The sequence below is a fragment of the Podarcis raffonei genome, chromosome 14, assembly GCF_027172205.1.
Source record: "Podarcis raffonei isolate rPodRaf1 chromosome 14, rPodRaf1.pri, whole genome shotgun sequence".
In the NCBI taxonomy this organism is placed as follows: domain Eukaryota; kingdom Metazoa; phylum Chordata; class Lepidosauria; order Squamata; family Lacertidae; genus Podarcis; species Podarcis raffonei.
Window position 1 is genome coordinate 1,011,880 of NC_070615.1, and position 15,201 is coordinate 1,027,080.

Below are 15,201 nucleotides of genomic sequence, written 5' to 3' on the forward strand. Positions count from 1 at the left end.
CCCAATATGGAGGCCTATTGGCCGAAATATTGGGAATTGACTGAAAAAATTGGAGACAATTGGAAGTTGCAGAGCCAGGACAAACTAAAAAATAAGGTGCGAGATTGGCTACATTATGCTCAAATTCAAGAGGTTTTCAAAATGGACAAAAAAGTTGGTTTCCAGGTGGAAAAGTCGAAACTAGAGACAGAATTGTTAGAACCAAAGACAAAGCTGTTATCTAGAATGTATAACTTGCTGCTTATGTGGAATTTACAGGATGAGACAGTTAAATCTGCTATGATTAAATGGGCACAGGATGTTGGACACAACATTATGTTTGAAGACTGGGAAAGGTTATGGAACACCGGAATGAAATTCACGGCCAGTACGGCCTTGAAGGAAAACATTATGAAAATGATATACCGGTGGTACATGACCCCAGTCAAGTTAGCTAAGATACATCACCTGTCTGACAATAAATGTTGGAAGTGTAAGGAAGCAGAGGGGACTTTCTTTCACCTCTGGTGGACATGCCCAAAGGTTAAGGCTTTCTGGGAAATGATTTACAATGAGTTGAAAAAGGTATTTAGGTATACCTTTCCCAAGAAACCAGAGGCCTTCCTGTTGGGCATGGTAGACCAGAAAGTGTTAAAGAAGGACAGAACTTTGTTTATGTATGCTAGTACAGCAGCAAGAATACTCATCGCAAAGAACTGGAAGACACAAGATTTACCCACGCTGGAGGAATGGCAGATGCAGTTGATGGACTACATGGAGATAGCTGAACTGACCGGCAGAATCCGAGATTTGGATGTAGAAACAATTGAGGTGGACTGGAAAAAGTTTAAAGACTACTTGCAAAAGTATTACAAACTGTATGAATCTTAAGACGGTGCATGATTTGGAAATGATACGCTTTAGCAATTATGATTAAGTAAATAGTAAACTAAGTGATAAAAGAGAAAAGGAGATAATATGATATTGAACATGTTACGTTTATTTTAAAGGTATAAAAATTGTGACATAATACATTGAATATAGATACATAACATGTAAAAGTTACAATAAGGTATGACATAAGGTAACAAATTGCTGACATTGTTAATATAAAGAACGCAGAATCGGAAGGGGTGGGGAAGTCCAAGTTGGGATTTTTGTTAAAAAAAAAAAAATGGTTTCTTGTAAACTCCTTATTTGTTTGTAATGTATAAAATTTGGAAAGAAACGTAATAAAAAATATTATAAAAAAAAAAAAAAGTATGCTTTTCTTCCACCATTTTTCATCCATTGTGGTGCAACACAACTCTGTGGTCACCCTGCTGCCTTGTGGAGGTTTCAATTCTCTCTGCCATATGTCTGTTGATTGAATGCATCCCTGCTGGGTACAAAGAAACCACTGCTTCTCTCCATCTCAAAGAGCATCTTTCTTTGGATTTCCCATCTACTTAGAATAGCCAATATGTCAGCTGCAGCTGCGCCTGCCTCCTCCTTCCATCCACCCACTTGATTAATGTTGCTCTTCCAGGTGGTGTTGACTCGTATTATTGCTTTCACTGTGTGTGGAGAAGATGGGTCTTCTGTCACCCTCCTGAATGCTCCTTCTCTCAAAGCTGACAAACCCACTTTGCTTTTGACATACTCTGAGAACCTCTCCCTGCAGTGTGCTTTATGTTAAATGATTTGGGATGAACCCTGCTCTAAGGTTCACTGTGCCTACCACGTCCATCTGTCAAGTCCAATGGCTGTTTTAAGCTTAAGCATTTTGGTCATGGCTTGGGTTCTGCATAGATAAGTTTCGGAGGAGAGGAAATCAGAGTCCTCTGAAACCTTTCAGGTGTGAGATGGGTTAGCAGATGTTCAGAGCAGGTGTTCTGTTCTAGATTAATCTTGTTGAAATCATTTGCCCCCTTGTAAATTTGGTTTCTCTCCAGGTTAAAGAAAACTGAAGGCATACCATAGGGGCTTTGTGCATTGGTCAACCTCTACAGTGATACTGAGACAGTGAAACACAGTAAAGTACACAACTTTTGAACACAGTAAGAAGATACAGTTTTGACTGACAGGCAGAAGACAGTGTAGAGTCATAGAACTGTAGGAATCTACCCAAGGGTCATCTAGTCCAACCCCCTGCAATACAGGAATCACAGCTAAAGAATTCCTGACAGCTGGCCATCCAACCTCTGTTAAAAAACTTCCAAAGAAGGAAAGTCTATTATCTTCTGAGGTAGTCTGCTCCACTATCAAAGATCTCTTACCAGCAGAAAGTCCTTCCTAATGTTTGGTTGGGATCTCTTTTATTGTCATTTGAATCCATTGATTTGGATTTAATGCTCTGGAGCAGCAGAAAAGAATCCTGGTCTATTTTCCATGTAAAATCCCTTCAGCTGTTTGAAGATGGTCTCATAACTCATAATTTATCCTGAGTGTCTGGTACTCAAACCTCCCTGTATGCGGGGGTTCTGTTTTCGGTTTATTAATTGCATTGATAGATCCATCCTATATAAGAATTGCATTTGCTGGATCTGACAAGCACTCTGCTTCTCTTTTTGACCAAGCTGATGCCTCTAAGAAGCCCACAAAGAAGGAGGGGAAAAGATTTTCTCTGGCTGTTAGTCTTCAGCCACTGCAGTTCAGTGACATAAAGCCTCTGATTATCATGCCTAAGGCCCCATTCACATCATTTAAAGCACAATGATTCCTCTTTAAACTCTTGTGCCTTCCCCCAAAGAATTATGGGTGCTGTAGTTTGTAAAAGGTGCTGAGAGTTGTTAGGAGACCCCTTGTTCCCCTCACTGAGCTGCAATTCCCAGTGGTTTAACAGTCAACCCCTCCTCACAGGGATCTCTGGGACTTATAGCACCGGGAAGGAAATAAGGGTCTTTAACAACTCCCACCACACTTTACAAACTAGAGCTCCCAGAATTCTTTGAGGGAGGCCATGACTGTAGGGGATGATATTAACTTTGTTGCAAAAATGGATTGTTGCTTCAATCAGCCCTGGTAAGTCTATCCTACAGGAGGATTTTAAAAGGAACAATGGTGGTTCCAAGCTAAACGCATGCCTATGCTAAAGGCATTTTGGCAGGCTCCCTTCATTTCTCTCCAGTAATTGTTAACATGCACATTTGCCAATTTGTCAACTTCTGCAAGGGTCATTTCTGAAGGGTTGACACTCTGATTTTTTGAAGTCCCCTCCATGTGGCTCTCAATCCCATTAGTGGAGCAAACACTCAACTGATGAGCGCGATGGCATGTGCATAGAGTGGATGGAAGCTGAATTCACCAAGTCACCTCTGTGGTTAGGAGTGTCTTATGCAAGCTTTGTCACTCCCTGCCAGAACTGAGCCACTTTCTTACATGTCCACCACGTATCTGGATTAGAAGCTAACATTCCGCACCCTCTTCAACAGTTGGATGAGTAGGAGGAGCTAATATGCACTAAGTAGAGGCATGAGGTGCCATTTTTGCACTATTCATAAATCAGTCCAGATTTTCGGTGAAATGTTTGCGTGACCAAGCTAGGGCACCTATGTGTGTGAGTGTGTTAAATCTGCTCCACTTCCATAAGAGTTTTTTCGGGAAATGAGACCCAGAAACACAGAGCGACCAATTTCTTCTTAACGGAGCTTCTCAAAGAGTCCTGTGCTTCTCCAGCTGTGAAATCAGAAGAGGGCAAAAGAAATGTAGGGGGCGACCACACTTGAAACACTCTGGCCACCACACCTTGTGTGTGTGTGTGTGTGTGTGAGAGAGAGAGAGAGAGAGAGAGAGACAGCTGGAAAAGTTGCATAAAATGCAAAAGAAATAATCAGGATGCTGCAGCAACTACATCAACAATAATTCTTTTATTTGGAGCTTTTTAATTTAGAAAAAAGGCAAGAAAGTGGGAACATGATAGAAGTGTCCATGCATGGTGTGGAGAAAGTAGGCAGAAATAAGTTTTTATCTTTCCAAAGGGGGGTGGATGTCATCCAATGAAACAGACAAAAGGAAGCACTTTCTTTGCATAGTGCATAGTTGGACCATGGAATTTTCCACCACAGTATGTACTAGTGGATATCAACAACTTGGCTTTAAAAGGGGATTAGACAAATTCATGGAAGATAAAGGCACTTGATGGGATGGCAGCACAGGAATCTTTTGTACAATATGGGGTTTGTACCCACAACACTGAGAGTAAGAGTCTCATGCTCTACTAACTGAGCTCAAGTGCAATACTGTCATACCTTGGATCCCAAACGCCTTGGTACTTGTCCGTTTTGGCTCCCAAATGCCAAGCGAGTGTTCCGGTTTTCGAACGTTCTTTGGAACCCGAACATCCGACAGGGCTTCTGTGGCTTCTGATTGACTGTTACACTGAGAGTAAGAGTCTCATGCTCTACTAACTGAGCTCAAGTGCAATACTGTCATACCTTGGATCCCAAACGCCTTGGTACTTGTCCGTTTTGGCTCCCAAATGCCAAGCGAGTGTTCCGGTTTTCGAACGTTCTTTGGAACCCGAACATCCGACAGGGCTTCTGTGGCTTCTGATTGACTGTAGGAGCTTCCTGCAGCCAATTGGAAGCTGTGCCTTGATTTCTGAACGTTTTGGAAGTCGAACGGACTTCCGGAACGAATTCTGTTCAACTTCCGCATGTACCACTGTACATGCTTTCCCCATCCTCATTTAATCCCCCAACAACCCTGTGAGGTAGGTTATAATGAGTGGCACCAGGAAGAATTTTCTGACTGTACTTCCAGGAGGAAAAGATCCCTGGCTAGTTGTTGGCAGAGATACGGTAATTATGTGGTGATTAATAACAACCAAGACATAAAGGGAGATAGGGAGATAAAAGGTTAACCTGCTCTGAAGAAGACTGTTCTTCAAACTGAGGACAATAGGTTTGTGCCCAGACACCAATAGTCTTGAAGGTTAGCATCAGGTCAGCTAAGCCTCCCCTGTTTTAACTACTTCTGGAATTGGGACTAGCTGTGATTTGGGTAATCTGTCTGCCAATTAAACTTCACCTAGAAAGTGAATTGAATGCTGGCATAAACATACATTAACTAACATTAACCAGCAGGCTGAAAAATAATACGAAAGTGTGTCTAATTATTTGAGATTAAGAAAGATTACAAATGGATAAGGTTTCTCTGCTTATTAAGAATGGTTATTTTATATTACTTTGAAAACCATCCTTTCTTTGGGATGCTGGCTACAGAAGTGAAGCTACATTCCTGAGCATGGGAAGCCACTTCTGTCTTAAAGAGACATACACAAGTTTTCAAGTTTTCAAGGCAGAGATGGTTAAGGTGGAGACCAATATGGCAAAGATATTGCCCAATATCCCACTGTTGGTATCATGTGACAATTATAGGATGAGCAACTGAAAGAGCTCAGAGCTAAGATGTGTAAAATGCTCAGACCAAATAATAAACCGGGCCTTTGGGGGAAAATACTGATCAAGATTGCCTGGGCAGGAGAGTGAAATGGTAGCAGAGGATGGAATCGATAAGACCTCCACCTGCCTGGAGGAGTGAAATAGACAAATGACAGAGTTGTGATGCCAGAGGAGTGAGATGAAACTATTGACAGAGATAGTAAGAAACATCTTGAGATGGCAAAGATCGAGCCGAGAGAGAAAGGATCCTGTGTACAAGTTGGGGTGACTTCAGAGGAAAAACCTGGCAAGCCTCTAGCAATTATTCTGGAAAAATAATGGAAGAACAGGAAATGGGAGGAACTTTTTTCTAAATAAGGATGGGAAATCATGATCAACAGGAAATGGTATTGGAAGATATGGCATGAATGAATGAATGAATATACAACAAATAAATAACTATTGGTTATTATCCGAATAATGGGTGTTGGAATTCCTTGAAGATAAAGCCATTATATTGGACTGGAAAAAGACTATTCTCAACATTTAGCAACAATAACAATTGAAGAGCCCCCTTTGGACTTTTTGTGTGGAAAAGAAAATGAATGGGGTTGAAGATTAGGAAAACACTGTCTAGCAGATTGAGGAACAGCTGGATATTACCTTGGAATATAGCTGGATGCCATTCTGGAGTGAAAACTTTGAATAACTTACACACATAATTGACAGATGGTGAATCGGAAGTTCTCTTTATTTATTTTCCTTCTCTATTGCTTTCCTTTTCTATTCCCTTTTCTTTATTTCTTGTGCCTTTTCTTTCTCCTATGCATTCTATTTGCCTATGTTTTGTTTTTTGAGGTCCTCTATTCTGGGTTAAGGAGAGTACACACAGGAAGGTGATGAATGTTGGGTGAAAGACCCTGCGTGAGAGGCAGGGAAGGGAAGATTTCCCAGGGTGGGAGAAGAAAGGGAAGCTCCCAGGTGAGAGGTGGGAGGGGCCACACCCTTTGTGTGAGATAAGGGTTAAGATCTACCTCTGACAGAGGGCTTTGTATTTTTTTCTTTTTTGTTATTTCTTTTTTTCATTTTTATTTAGACTAGTCTGTTTTTTGAATAAGAAAGTTGGCTTCCAGGTGGAAAAATCCAAATTGGAAACAGAACTGTTAGAACCCAAAACTAAGACTTTGTCAAAAATGTATAATTTGCTGTTGAAATGGAATACTCAGGATGAGACGGTTAAATCTGCAATGATTAAATGGGCACAAGACGTTGGACATAATATTATGTTTGCTGACTGGGAACAGTTATGGACCACAGGTATGAAGTTTACGGCATGCAATGCCTTAAGAGAGAATATTATGAAAATGATATACAGGTGGTACATGACCCCAGTCAAGCTTGCCAAAATCTATCATTTGCCCAATAATAAATGTTGGAAATGTAAGGAAAACGAAGGTACATTCTTTCACCTTTGGTGGACGTGCCCTAGGATTAAGGCTTTCTGGGAAATTGAATGAATTGAAAATGAATTGAATGAATGAATTGAAAAAGGTATTTAAATATACCTTTGTCAGCGCTGCCCAAGGTCCCAGCTCACACAAGACCAACGCTGCTTCTTCCTCAAGTAAAAAAGTCTTTATTGAAGTTCAGTTTCATTTCCAGACGCGCAGCGCGCAACGCTACGTCTATGCCTTAGACCGTAGACGTTCCATCTGAATCTCCTCCCCCCTGACACCAGCTTAAGATTCTAGCCTTACTCCACCTCTTCCTCTGTTCCTTCTTTCTCTGGGTCCTCCTGCTAGTCGGAGTCTCAGCCCTCCTAGATTCCTCTGACGCTGAGTCCCCTGACTCTCCCCCCCCTCCTTCGGGCTTTAGGACCTGGCTCCCAATCTGGGTTTTCTGCTGTCCCGCGCTCCTCCACATTTGAACTTGGCGCGCGCGCGCAGCCTCCCACTTTCCTTCTGACCGTTACACTTGTGTCACTGCTCCCTCTTTCGGGGAGGCTAGCTGGACCTGGCCTTCCCTCCGTTTCCCCACTTTCCGATGGGGGCGTGGTTATCCCTGACTCATCTTCTCTCCCCGCTGGAGGAGAGGCTGGTCCTGACTCATGTGACTCTTCCCCCCCACTGTGCTCTGGTGGGGGAACTGGTCCTGATCCTCCGCTGCTCCCTTGGGAGTCCCCTCTGGTCCCTTGTTTATGGAGCGTCCCCCCTAGGACACCCCTCGCCCTTACCATAGGCGCCCCCTTCTGGGAATCTTCTGATTCGCTGGAGAAGCTCATGGAATCTCTCGGGTCACTGTCATATTCCCCTACGCTCCCCTCTGATTCCTCTCCTCCGCTCTCTATTTGCTCTCTCCCCTGCTCTTCTGCTACTGAGCCTCTGACATCCATCCCCCCCTCGAAGCCCCCCTTCCCCCCTCCCCCTCTTCGGGTGTGGGTTCCGGGTGCTCCAGCGCTGGGGGTGTGAGTGCTGGCTTCCGTTCTCTCCCCCTGGTGTGCAACCGGCCAGCGGGATTAGGCCCCCCCACGATGGGTTCGTCGACGTCGACATCCTCTGCTTCCATTTCTCTGCTGTCGTGCTCAAAACCAGGATCCTCCCCCCACACGTCCATGTCCTCCTCTCCACCCGGTCCCTCGGGTGAGGCTGTGTGCAAGGGCCCCCTCAGCAGTTCCCTGCTCCACCCCACTTCTGATTGAGTGTCCCACCAATAGGAGCGGTCCGTGACAAACCCCGAGAGCGACCCCTCCTGGGAGCTCGTCCCAGGCGTCGGCTCCTCATCTGAGGAGAAACCCTGGAACGTGCTGGCTGACAGTGTGGGTGTGAAAAGCCAGTCGTCAAAATACTCCGCCGGCATGGGTCTGTGTGGGAAGAGCGAATGGAACTCGTCTTTGAGGTAGTGCTCCTCCACGGCATAGCACGGCACCCACTCGTTGGCGCTGGCCGGAGTACCCTCCCTGGCGAGGAGATATTCAACTCCCTCTTCCCCCCATCTGGAGTCCAAAATCTCCGTGACCTCGTTGAGTGGCGTCGCCCTCTGTGGTCCCTCCCCTGTTGGCGATGTGCTACGTGGGGCTGGTGCGTTCCCTGGCGCCTGAAACCTGTGGAGTGCCTTGTAAGGTGTGAGCACTGACCTGTGAAAGACTGGGTGCATTCTGGAGCCCTCCGGGAGTGTCAACCGGTAGGCCACTGGATTGATTTGTGCCGCGACCTGGTAAGGTCCCAGCTGCTTGTGTCCTAGCTTCTTCTTAGCTAGCGTTCTGGCCGGCACTGCCTGAGCTGCTAACCAGACCCAGTCCCCTACCTGTATGTCTTCCCCAACCCTCCTGTGCCTGTCTGCCTGCATCTTGTAGGCGTGTTTCGCGAGTTCCAAGTGCCTTCGGAGTTGCTCATGGACCTCCTGTAACTCTGCGGCTAAGTGCTCTGCCCCCCGTGGCTCCCCCTCTGCCTCGGTCTCCAACCCCGGGAAGGTTCTGGGGTGGCGCCCATTGTTGGCGAAGAACGATGTCACCCCTGTAGACCCGTGCTTCGTGTTGTTGTAGGCAAACTCGGCTAGCGGTAGGTAGTCCACCCAGGTCGAGGGCTGTTGATTGGCGTAGCATCGCAGGTACTGCTGCATGATGGCGTTGACCCTCTCCGCTTGTCCGTTGGTCTGCGGGTGTCGTGCCGACGCTAAGTTGATCTTGACGTTCAGGATGCCCAGCAGCTTCTGCCAGAAGTTCGAGATGAATTGGCGGCCCCGGTCGGACAGGATGGACCGCGGCAAGCCGTGAGCTTTGAACACGTGGTCTATGAACAGCTTGGTGGTCTGTTCCGCTGTGGCCACCTTCGCGCACGGAATGAAATGCGCCATCTTGGTGAAGAGGTCTACGACCACGAGTACCACTGTTTTGCCGCGCGAGCTGGGCAGATCTGTAACAAAGTCCAGGGCCACTTTCTCCCATGGTTCGAGCGGCGTCTGCAGCGGTTCCAGCAGACCCGCCGGCTTCCTGTGTACTGGCTTGGCCCTTTGGCAGGTGTCACACCTGGAAACGTAATCCGCAACTTCTCCCCTCACCTTGGGCCACCAAAAGTCCCTGGTGACTAATTCCGCCGTCTTGTCCTTGCTGAAGTGCCCAGCGCTGGGCGCGTCGTGCAGCTGCTGCAAGACTCTCGTGCGAAGGTCGTCTCCCGGTACGTAGAGAGCCCCTTTGCGGAGGAGTAGTCCGTCGCGTATCTGGAACTCGTCGTCCCTCGCTGTGCCGTTTCGCACCTCCTCCATCTTGGATTGCGCAAACGAATCCGCCTGTAGCGCGCGACGCACTGCGTCCAGGTCCACGGCGGCTGAAGCGCACGCCCACACCTCTGGTGCAAAAATGTGTTTGGCCGCTGCCGGTGCCGCTTCCTCGAGATACTGCGGCTTCCTGGATAGAGCATCCGCCATGACGTTGTTGTCTCCCGGGATGTATTCTATCCGGAAATCGAAATCTGCAAAGAACTCCGCCCAGCGGATGTGTCTCTGGTTCAGGAACTTCGCCGTGCGCCAGTACTCCAGGTTCTTATGGTCCGTGCGGACCTGCACTGTGTGTCTGGCTCTGACCAGGAAGTGCCGCCACGCCTTGAAGGCTGCATGAATGGCCAGCAACTCCCTGTCCCAGATGGTGTAGATCTGCTCCGACGTGCTGAGCTTCCTGGAGTAGAATGCGCACGGTCTCCAGTCCCCTTGCAGATCTTGCTGCAACAGGACCGCCCCCACCGCTCTGTCCGAGGCATCCGTTTCAACCCTCATCGGTTTGCTGGGGTTTACGTGTAGCAGCTGTTCTTCGGACGCGAAGAGACGCTTGAGCCTCCGAAAGGACTGCTCCGCCTGGTCCGTCCAGGTGAACTTCTTCTTCTTGGAGCTGAGGGTGTCCGTGATGGCCGCCGTCTCCTTCGCGAACCCCTTGATGAACTTGCGATAAAAGTTGGCGAAACCGACGAACTTCTGGACCTCCTTCCGATTGCGCGGGCTCTTCCAGTCCAACACCGAGCGGACCTTGGCGCTGTCCATGGCAAGTCCCTTGTCGGACAGCTTGTAGCCCAGGAAATCCACCTCTGTCGTGTCGAACTGGCACTTCTCCAGCTTGGCGTAAAGTCTGTGCTCCCGTAGTCTCTGCAGGACCTCCTTGACGTCCTCCTCGTGCGCCTCCTGCGATTCCGAAAAGATCAGGATGTCATCTAAGAAGCAGACGCACTTCTTGTAGAGGAGTCCCGCTAGCACGTGGTGCATGAAAGCTTGGAAACAATGGGAGCCATTTTGGAGACCAAACGGCATGACTCGGTATTCATAGGTTCCTAAAGGCGTAAACATGGCCGTCTTCCACTCGTCGCCCTCCCGCATGCGTATAAGGTTGTACGCCCCTCGTAGATCCAACTTGGTGAAGATCCGTCCCTTCCTCACCGTCGCGAGCAGGTCGTCAATTTTGGGCATGGGGAATGCCGTGGGCTTTGTCCTGGAATTGATGATTCTATAATCCACTATGAGCCTCCGTTCGGGCGTGTCTCTCTTCTTCACGAAAAACACGGGACTGCCCCCCACTGCTTTGGATTCCCGGATGAATCCCCGCTTCAAATTGCGATCTATGAACTCCCTGAGTTCTTGCATTTCGTCTACAGACATGGAATACAGTCTCCCAGTCGGCAGCGTCGCCCCCGGCAGGAGGTCAATCTTGCAGTCGTAGGGCCTGTGGGGAGCCAGCTTGTCCGCTTCCTTCTCGCAGAAAACTTCCAAAAAGGCCTTGTACTTGTTGGGTACCGCTTGCACCATGCCTAGGTGTAGCTGCGGTTCATCCTCTTGCCCCTCTTCTTCCTGGCAGGTCTGGATGCAGTGCGCTGCGCAGTAGGAAGAGCAGAAGGTCAATTGCCGCTGGTACCACGCTAATGCCGGGCTGTGCCTATCCAGCCAACTCATGCCCAACACTATGGGCGTGTCCGACAGGTGGGTGACGTTGAAACTGATGACTTCGCGGTGGTTCCCAGTTTGCATCACCAGAGGCGGTGTCTGCTGTACCACCTCTCCTCCCAGTATCTTCCTGCCATCTACCGTGACAACATTTAGGGGCATCGTGGCTGGCAGGAGTGCTATGTGATGCTGCTTGACGAAGTCCACTCCTACAAAGTCTGCATTGCTACCAGAGTCAATGGTAATAGGGACCTCCAGGGTGAGCCCATCGGGAAGCTGGAGCGATGCAGTGAGTTGCACCACTGGTTTGGGTGCGAGGGGGTCTGTGGGCTGCAAAATCTCTGGGGGCTGCTTCACTGACTCGCCTGGTTGACCCCCAGTGCTGTTGTCTCCAACCAGGCTCCTCCGTTTCCCTGGGGTTGCTCCTCCTGCTGAATTGCTCCTTTTACAGTTGCTGAGGCTGCAGTGTGCTTCTGGAGCCTCTGGGGACACTCTTTGGCCATGTGCAGTGCACTGTCGCAGATGTAACACTTCCTGCTCCCTCTAGGAGCCTTCGCCTTGACTGCTCCTGGTGTTTGGGCTCTGCTTGCTGTCTGAGCCCTGGCACCTCCGATCTCCATCGGCTCCTCTCCCCTCCCCAGCGGAGGCGTCGATTGAGCGCGCTCTGTCTCTCTGGGTAGGAAGGGAGTTGTTTTAGCTAATGTGTTTGCTCTTCGCCCCTCCTCCCTGCTCCACGGGCGTTCTTCCAGGCGCACCCCAATTGCGAGTGCCCTTTGGACTACTTCTGTGGTGTTTTGGGGTCTCTCCCCCCTCGCCAGCTCATCTTTCACGGCTCCATTCAGCCCCTCCCAGAACAGATCCCTGACGGCAGCTGAGTCCTTCTGCCAGCCCAGCACATTTACTAACCCAAAAAAGCGGGAATGATACTGGCGCACCGTTGCTTTTCCTTGCCGCAATCCATGCATTTCCCTTCTAGCCACATCCACATCTACCGTTGATTTAAAGCAAGCGTCCATAGCTTCAATAAAGGCGCTTGAATCTTTGAGGGCGGGGTCATTTTCGCGTAATAAGGTTCGCAGCCACGACTTAGCTTCCCCATGCAGATGAGTGATTATGAAACCCACTTTCTCCTCCTCATCCCTAAAGTCTTTCCGAAGCAATTTGAGCGCGAAAACTACTTCTGCTCTGAAGTTAGGGTACTGCTGCAGGTTCCCGTCGAAGTGGGTTACTATACTGGCCCCCCTTTTCCTGAGGCCAACTCCCTCCGGCTTGGCTCCTAGCTGCCCCTCCTTTCCCCAACTGTCCCACCTGGCTTGCAGATCCTGGCAGAGCGCAGCTGTTTCTCCTTCCTTTTTCTTAGATGCAGGCAATTCTGCGTAAAGCGCTGAGACTGCCTCCTGCAGTTGCTTCACTTTCTCCTCTGTAGTCATCTTTGCCTATCTTCGTGAGCTTGCAGAGTTGAGATGGAACTTACTGTCAGTGCTGCCCAAGGTCCCAGCTCACACAAGACCAACGCTGCTTCTTCCTCAAGTAAAAAAGTCTTTATTGAAGTTCAGTTTCATTTCCAGACGCGCAGCGCGCAACGCTACGTCTATGCCTTAGACCGTAGAAGTTCCATCTGAATCTCCTCCCCCCTGACACCAGCTTAAGATTCTAGCCTTACTCCACCTCTTCCTCTGTTCCTTCTTTCTCTGGGTCCTCCTGCTAGTCGGAGTCTCAGTCCTCCTAGATTCCTCTGACGCTGAGTCCCCTGACTCTTCCCCCCCCTCCTTCGGGCTTTAGGACCTGGCTCCCAATCTGGGTTTTCTGCTGTCCCGCGCTCCTCCACATTTGAACTTGGCGCGCGCGCGCAGCCTCCCACTTTCCTTCTGACCGTTACACTTGTTTCACTGCTCCCTCTTTCGGGGAGGCTAGCTGGACCTGGCCTTCCCTCCGTTTCCCCACTTTCCGATGGGGGCGTGGTTATCCCTGACTCATCTTCTCTCCCCGCTGGAGGAGAGGCTGGTCCTGACTCATGTGACTCTTCCCCCCCACTGTGCTCTGGTGGGGGAACTGGTCCTGATCCTCTGCTGCTCCCTTGGGAGTCCCCTCTGGTCCCTTGTTTATGGAGCGTCCCCCCTGGGACCCCCCTCGCCCTTACCATAGGTGCCCCCTTCTGGGAATCTTCTGATTCGCTGGAGAAGCTCATGGAATCTCTCGGGTCACTGTCATATTCCCCTATGCTCCCCTCTGATTCCTCTCCGCCGCTCTCTATTTGCTCTCTCCCCTGCTCTTCTGCTCCTGAGCCTCTGACAACCTTCTTGAAGAAACCAGAGGCCTTTCTCTTGGGCATGGTCGGCCAATTGGTGCCAAAGAAGGACAGAACGTTTTTTATGTATGCTACAACAGCAGCAAGAATACTTATTGCAAAGTATTGGAAGACGCAAGATTTACCCACTCTGGAAGAATGGCAGATGAAGATGATCAACTGTATGGGATTGGCAGAAATGACTGGCAGAATCCGTGACCAGGGAGAAGAGTCGGTGGAAGAAGACTGGAAGAAATTTAAGGACTATTTACAGAAATATTGTAAAATTAAAGAATGTTGAATGATGTTGGATTGAAATTAAGGGGTTTCCAGGTTTAATGTTTTGAGATAAGGATTTGCTGAGTAATTAATTTGAATTGGAATACAAGAAGGGGAGGTATGAGGAGGTCAGGGAAATATGTCATTGAAAATTAAGTATTGAGAACTGTATGTGTGTGTTTTTTGTTTTTTTCTTTTTGTTTGTATAAAATTGGAAACTTAATAAATATCTTTATTAAAAAAAAAAAGACAGTGGAACGGACTCCCTTGGAATGTGATGGACTCTCCTTCCTTAGAGGTTTTTAAGCAGAGGTTGGATGGCCACAAGTCAGGGATGGTTTAATTGAAATTCCTCTGTTTGCCTGCATTGGACTAGATGACTCCTGAGATCCCTTCCAACTCTACAATCCTATGATTCTATGACTGCCCAAAGGTGAGAGGCATTGAGCTTCCTGGCCGAGTGGGAGGATTTGATCCCTGGTTTCCAAGTTCCTAGTCTGAGACTCAAACTGCTATACCACCCAGGCTTCACACCTTGCAGTAAACCATGTTTTATTTTTAAACTGGACTAAATTTGCTTTTCTTCATTATTCATTTTAGTGCTGATGAGCGCTTTGATGCTACATTTCATACCAATGTTTTGGTGAACTCGTCAGGATACTGCCAGTATCTCCCCCCAGGTAAGAATGGTATTTTGCCGTGTGAAAATTCTGCTTTCAGGGAACCTGGTGTGTTTTCATAGATGAGGAGAGGAGATCAGGAATCAGTCAGACAATAGGCAGACAGAAGTCCCTTATTCAGCCATAACAGCTTTTGCCACCACCTCAGTAATGTCAGGATGGAAGAAGAAAGACATTCTTCTTTGGCTCAGATTAAATGCAACCCAAGATAGAGAAAACTCAAAGCATCAGTGGTTGCCTTTTTATTCCCCATCATTTAATGAAAAATGAAATTGCATTCAAAAATTATGCAAGGAGAGAGAAAATTTAGTTGATTGGGTTGGGTGGAATATTTTGTTTGTGTGTGTCATGTTTTTCTTTTTCTTTTGAGGTGGCCAAGGGGTGTTTGTGACTGTCCTTCCTTTCATTCTTCAAATCATTTCGCCAGCTCTATGCAGCCTTCCTGGTGCCCATGTGTCAGTCAAATCATGAAGTGCCTCCTTTTTCAGATCAGGAAGTCTAGACAGCCAGGGAGGCTGCAAAGTGCTGGAGAAAGACCACTCCCACTCCTGGGGTGAATTTATAAGCCAGTTCTTCCCCAAACTTCCCCCTCTTCTTCACTGTGGCACCCTCCCTCCCTATGCAGTGTGGGTTTTGCTAGTCACCCGTAAAAGGGACTGAGTAGGATTTTCTTTTTTATAGCTCCTCATTGGTC

The 15,201-nt window shown here is 48.1% G+C and overlaps 1 protein-coding gene across 2 annotated transcripts in view; it reads left to right on the top strand.

Moving 5' to 3' along the window:
* Positions 1 to 15,201, top strand: part of CHRFAM7A (CHRNA7 (exons 5-10) and FAM7A (exons A-E) fusion) — a 114,952-nt gene that overhangs the window by 83,802 nt on the left and 15,949 nt on the right. For both annotated transcript variants that reach the window (XM_053364980.1, XM_053364981.1), the window contains one exon: positions 14,428 to 14,507. In XM_053364980.1, coding sequence (XP_053220955.1) covers positions 14,428 to 14,507 — 80 coding nt within the window. The remainder of the gene's footprint in view (positions 1 to 14,427; positions 14,508 to 15,201) is intronic.